A 6000-nucleotide genomic window follows, 5' to 3' on the forward strand; every position below is an offset into this window, starting at 1 on the left:
ATCTTTAAGGGGCGCCCTAGCGCGTCCAAACTCTCCCACCCCACTGGTCAGCTCCTGGGCAGAATCCACCCGGCAAACAGCAGCCCCGGGAGCGGCGTGACGACCCGGGGGACAGCCGGCGCGGCCTTGCGAAAAGCTGGGCAAAGTTTCTTCCCCCTCGTGGCTCCCTCCACCCCACTCCCTCCCCTTCTTCCCGGCACCCCCTTAACGTCCTCCGCCTTCTCTTCTCCTCTCTTCCCTCCCCACCTCGGTCCTCCCCTTTTCTTCAGTGCGCGTCTCCACTCCGCCCCCCCCCCGCCTCCCGGGTCCAGCTCCTCCCTTGCTCTTTGGGCGTCCGCCCCGTCAATCACCGCCGCCGCTGGCCTCTGCCCGGCCCTCTCCGCCTCCCAGGCTCTTGGAGCGCCTCCGGCTCCCGTCTCGGGCTGCCCTACGCTTTGCACGGAGCCCGGCGATCTGTCAGCGGAGCAGGCCGGGGGGAGCCGCCAGGCCCGCCGGGCTCGGGTTACCAGTGACTGACAGCGTCTCCATGGCGAATAATTTGACTCCGACTATTGTCTGGCGCGGGCAGGCCCCGGGTCAGATAACCAGACCAATCAGGGCGCGGGCCGCCGCGCCTCATGCCCGCTTAGAATAATATTATTAAAAAAGCAGCGAGCGAGCTAGACGGGAGGGAGAGCTAGCGAGAAGCGAACGAGGGAGCGGCTGGCGGGCGGGAGGGCGCGGAGCATGCGGAGCGGCGCCCCGGGCGGCCCCCGGGCTTGGACGAGGACTCAGGAGAAGTGCGCGGGCGGCGGGGGCGCGGAGCGGCGCGGGACCCGCGGCCGGCTTGGGGACGTCCTGCAGTGACTCGGAGTTCTCCGGGAGCCAGCGCCAGGCCGGGGCCCCCCCCCCCGCCCGCCTCTTGGCCCGGACGGTCCGGCGGGGAGGCGCCCATGCCGGACCGCGCGGCGCGCTGAGGGCGCGCGCGGGCGGGCGCAACCGGCACCATGTCTATGCTACCCACCTTCGGCTTCACGCAGGAGCAAGTGGCGTGCGTGTGCGAGGTGCTGCAACAGGGCGGCAACATCGAGCGACTGGGCCGCTTCCTGTGGTCTCTGCCCGCCTGCGAGCACCTCCACAAGAATGAAAGCGTGCTCAAGGCCAAGGCGGTGGTGGCCTTCCACCGCGGCAACTTCCGCGAGCTCTACAAGATCCTGGAGAGCCATCAGTTCTCGCCGCACAACCACGCCAAGCTGCAGCAGCTGTGGCTCAAGGCGCACTATATCGAGGCGGAGAAGCTGCGCGGCCGGCCCCTGGGCGCTGTGGGCAAGTACCGAGTGCGCCGCAAGTTTCCCCTGCCGCGCTCCATCTGGGACGGCGAGGAGACCAGCTACTGCTTCAAGGAAAAGAGTCGAAGCGTGCTGCGCGAGTGGTACGCTCACAACCCCTACCCCTCACCCCGCGAGAAGCGCGAGCTGGCGGAAGCCACGGGCCTCACCACCACGCAGGTCAGCAACTGGTTCAAGAACCGGCGGCAGCGCGACCGGGCGGCCGAGGCCAAGGAAAGGTACGAGTAAGTAGAACTTCGGCGCCAGCTACCCCGGGCTCGAGGGAGGGGGTCCCAGGGCGTCCACTCAGCCACTGAAGAGGCTTGAACTGGGCCCGCTCGTCCCAGCAAGGGCCCTGCTGCAGCCTGGTCTGACCCGGACGGCGCTTGCCGGCGACCAAGTGATCCGAAATTTGTCTAAAGCGGGCAGAGCAATCGGGAAGTTGTCAACTAACTCCCTGGTCGCTTGTGAGCAAAAGTGGAGAAGCAGCGACCTTCGGGACAAAGGCAAGACGGTAGGCCTGGATTCCAGGCACGGGGCGCACAGCGGGCAAGGCCTGTTAGTCCTCCGAAGGTCGGAGGACACAGGGTTTTGGCGAGGACTATGGGGGGGCGCGGTGCGGGGTGCGGGGTTTAGACTGCCTGTGAGAATTCACCAGCACTTCCCAGGGCTTCCCGTCTGCCTCACTCAGCTACAGACCGTGTGATTTGGGGTCAGTACTGGGATTGGAACTTTCCTGGTACGACGTGGATGTGGAGCGGCCTGGAAGAATTTTCCTTGTCTGGATAGGAGGGTTGATAGGGAAAGTCTTATCGCGCATTGAAGGGACCAAGAGGTGAAAGGCTTGGGGAGGAAGTGTCAGCTCTAGGAGAGAAGAGAAACACATGTCCCTTTTTCTGCCTCGTTGGACCCAGCAGTCCTTCCCTGGCCTGCCAAGCCCTTAGCTCCTCTCTGCTCAGGCTCTACCCTCTTTGGCAGGTAGGTCGGTATGTCTGGGGTGAGCTGAGAGCAGCAGAAAGGCTGGGAGTTGCTTGTCCTCAGGGAAACCGGGACTTGCTGAACTAGCCTTGCAGTTGACCATGAGGCCGTTGTGGCTTTGGCCCCTCAGAACCCCAAATCTGGAGGGGGAGAAGCTGACTGTGGGAACAGAATCAGCCTGAGTGTAAGAGCAGAACGAGACACCCGGGGTCTGTGGTACGGGGTGTGTGCAGCCCGGAGTGAATGGCCAGGGTCAGAGTACGGGTGCTGAACAGTGGAATCAGCGGTGGGACTCGAGGGGGCGGGGGGGCGGGGTGGCTTCAAGCTGACCTTGGTCTCTAAGACCATGAGGTTGGAGCATCCACAGTTGTAAGGATTCAGCTGCCAGCCCTGTGGGAAGTTCCCTTCCAGGAAAACAGAAAGAAAAGGCCCTGGGGAGCCAGTAAAGAGAGAATCTACCCAAGAATTCAAACCTCCAAATCTGGGCAGGGGCTGTCCGACGGTCAGAGACAGGGCAGGAGGTGGGTTCTCCCTGCTGAGGTCCCCCTCCCCCCAGAATACAATGCATCCAGAGTCCTGAAGAACTAAGTTCTCAGGTCAGGCCCCAGGTGAGGGCTGAAGAGTCCGTCAGTTTCTGGTATGGTGAAAAAGTCTAGGCCAGGATTAGCAATCCCCTTCACTCTTCTCCCAGAAGCTGCCCCCCACACCCCAGCTTCAGGCCCCCAGCTGAAGTTTCTGCTGTGCCACCAGGCAAAGGGAGTCCTGCATCCTTAGGGCCTCGTTCCTAGGCCAAGCAAGGAAAACCCTAACAAGGCCTGCCAGTTTGGAACTAGAGGGAAAAGACCCTTAGCTCCAGGAACCTGTCCCTCAGACCGGGTTTTCCCTCAAGCAGAGAAAAGCAAAGGGAGATGAGGACCTGTGGTATCCCCAGCCTCAAGTGGGCCCTCAGCCTAGAATCTAGGGTCCCTGACTCTCCTGGACCCACTTCTCCGCAACAAACGCTGGCTTGAGTAGCCAAGAGTGATCTGAAAACCCAGGCACCTTCTCTTCCTCCCTGTCCCTGTTCCCTACAACTCCAATGAACCCTGCTCCCCTGCCCCTCTGCTCTGGAAAAGAAAAGTCAGCCACTCAGTGGGGGTAGGCAGGGAGGGCAGAACACACGGAGAGCAGAGAGATATTCGTGAGATTGAGAGCAGGAGAGGTGGGGAGATAGAAACGATACAGGGAGAAGGTATAAGAGAGAAATCGGGTCTGGAGGGACTGAAAGAGCCAGAGCCCAGGCTTGGCCGCGAAACATGTTAGAAACCGAAAACACCCGCAGGCAGCGCGCGGCGGCTCTGGCTCAGGGCGACGCGGCGCCGATCAGCCTCGGTTTCCCCGCTGACCCGGCTGCTTTGCTCCTGCACTTGCAGGGAGAACAGCGAGAACTCCAACTCCAACAGCCACAATCCGCTGGCTGCGTCGCTGAACGGCAGTGGCAAGTCTGTGCTAGGCAGCTCGGAGGACGAGAAGACGCCGTCGGGGACGCCAGACCACTCGTCGTCCAGCCCCGCGCTGCTGCTCAGCCCGCCGCCGCCACCCGGGCTGCCGTCCCTGCACAGCCTGGGCCACCCTCCGGGCCCCAGCGCCGTGCCCGTGCCTGTGCCGGGGGGAGGCGGCTCGGACCCACTGCAGCATCACCACGGCCTGCAGGACTCCATCCTCAACCCCATGTCGGCCAACCTCGTGGACCTGGGCTCCTAGAGCCCCGCCTGCCTCGACGCGCTTGCCTTCTGGGCTGGTCGCTCGGGACCTGAGAAGGACCGTGTCCGGAGGGCGCCCCGCGCCGGCGGCCCCACCAGGTACTGGAAGACCCGCGCGCTGAGCGGGCAGAACTGCCGGCCCGGGCAGGGCGGATGGCTCTCTGGTTTAGTCTTTGTTCGGGATTTATTTTCAACAAGTTGCTTCTTTGGAGATCCTTTGGAGGCCTGGGACCGGGTCTTGAACCAGGGAAGAGAATAAATTATACACCATTCTCCTACTCTCTCTCCGTGCCTCCTCTTCCGCTCTCTTCCCTTGCCTTCCTTGCTCTTTCTTCCTCTCATTCCCCTTCTCTTCTCTCTTCTCCTTTCCCTTTCTTCTTCTTGCTTTCCCCCTCTGCACTGTCTCTGTTTCCCGCTGTACTTCAGGCTTGCCATCTCTCGCTAGGTTTCTATTACTCTATCTCTGTTTTTCGGTTTCTCCTCTCCGCCAGCCTCCTGCACCTCGCGGGCTGTACGCGTCGGTCTTTCTCCTCGTGCCTGGCGGTCTATTTGCCCTCCCCCTATTCCTCACTTTACGGGGGTGGGAGTGGGAGGGGGAAGAGCAAAGAAAAGACAGGGCCTTTGAACCCGGGCTTTCTCCAGAGGCCCTCCCCCCGGGGTCAGCTGGGGGCTGCAGGTGTCAGCGCTGCCTAGTAACTTAAGTGAAAGAGCAAGGGCGGCGGCAGGGAAGCCCCTGAACGCCCCCTTGCCGCTTGCCCCTCTGCTTTGGTGAGGCCCCGCCACTCGCTCTCCTCTTCCTCCTGGGACTGTGGCCGCCGTGCTCCCGGCAGAGCGTGCCTCCGAGCCGCAGACTTGCCATCTCCCTGTTATGTCCTCATGTGAATGTTCTTCGGGAAATATTTCTGCTTTTATTTTATAATAAAATTAGAAATCATAAATATATATATATATGGATATATACCACGAGGCCCGCGAGCCGGGAGTGCAGCTGTGTCTCATTTCCCTACAGGGACTCGACACCCCGGGTGGACCGTTCTGGGCAGCGAAGCCCCATGAGTCCCAGAAACCGGGAGGCGCCTTCCCCCACACACAACGTTTATGAGTCGCAAGGTGAAGGGGCTGAATACTCGGAAACCTCCTGCCCCAAAGCACTCTGCCCCTTTTCTTGTCCGGGAAGCTCCCTGCAGGAGCGGGGAAGGGGCCTGTCCCTCTTGGGGACTCCTCTCCCCCCACCAGCCGAGCAGTGCCCTCACCTGCCTCTTTCTTCACCTGGGAATGGGGGTAGGAAATGAGAGGCTGTGTGCGTAACGTGGTTACGTGTGTTTGGACATGCCAAGGCTGGGAAACAGGTCGGGCCGTGGAGGTTTCCTGAAGGGCGGACGCCTTAGCGGTGGTCGCCATCCCCAGAACCAGGCACGACGCACTGGTCAGATTCGCGGGCCGAAAGGGCAGCCGCTGGTCCAGCAGCGAAGCCCGGGTCGTGCGTGTAGCCGTGGAACGAAGGTCTCCACGCTCAGAAATCCGTTGGTTTGGCGTGGAGATGAAGGGGCTTGGGGAGAAGGGAAGTCCGGGAGACTCGGGGAGCCGGGCGCGCCGGGCGCGTGTTCTAAACGGGAACAAGCGGACGCCGGGGCTTGGATGGTCAGGCAGAGGAGGCACCTCCGTGCGTGGTGCGCCGTAGGTGCATCTGCGGCTGTAAATTAACCTGCGGCGCCCCCTCCCCTCTCGGGGAGCCAGCCTCCCTCCCCATTAAGCGACAAGTCTAAGCCGGTCCAGGCAGGTCCGAAGCCGGCGGGACTCCTCGAGGAGAAAGTTGAGGCTTTTCCGTCTCAGGTCTCGGTGGCTGTTGGTACCATACACATTACTCCTCCGCGACCCGGACGCTTCCGACCGGCCCTGGGTGGGAAGGGATGGAGGGGAGGAGGCGCCCTTCTGACCCCGTGATCCTGGAGCTCCAGGACTTCTCCGGCGCT

The 6000-nt window shown here is 62.2% G+C and overlaps 1 protein-coding gene across 2 annotated transcripts; it reads left to right on the forward strand.

The window, feature by feature from the left end:
- Positions 1-835: 835 nt before the first annotated feature.
- SIX2 (SIX homeobox 2) lies at positions 836-4988 on the forward strand. Of its 2 annotated transcripts, none has more exons than XM_033419149.2 (2): positions 836-1552; positions 3698-4988. In XM_033419149.2, the coding sequence occupies exons 1-2, from the start codon at positions 987-989 to the stop codon at positions 4026-4028; spliced, it is 897 nt and encodes a 298-aa protein (XP_033275040.1). In that variant the 5' UTR covers positions 836-986; the 3' UTR covers positions 4029-4988. The 2 variants fall into 2 exon arrangements, with proteins under 2 accessions (XP_033275040.1, XP_004265043.1); XM_004264995.3 differs by having other exon boundaries at positions 836-1546.
- The last annotated feature ends 1012 nt before the right edge of the window (positions 4989-6000 follow it).

Source organism: Orcinus orca, chromosome 13, assembly GCF_937001465.1.
Source record: "Orcinus orca chromosome 13, mOrcOrc1.1, whole genome shotgun sequence".
NCBI classification, from domain to species: domain Eukaryota; kingdom Metazoa; phylum Chordata; class Mammalia; order Artiodactyla; family Delphinidae; genus Orcinus; species Orcinus orca.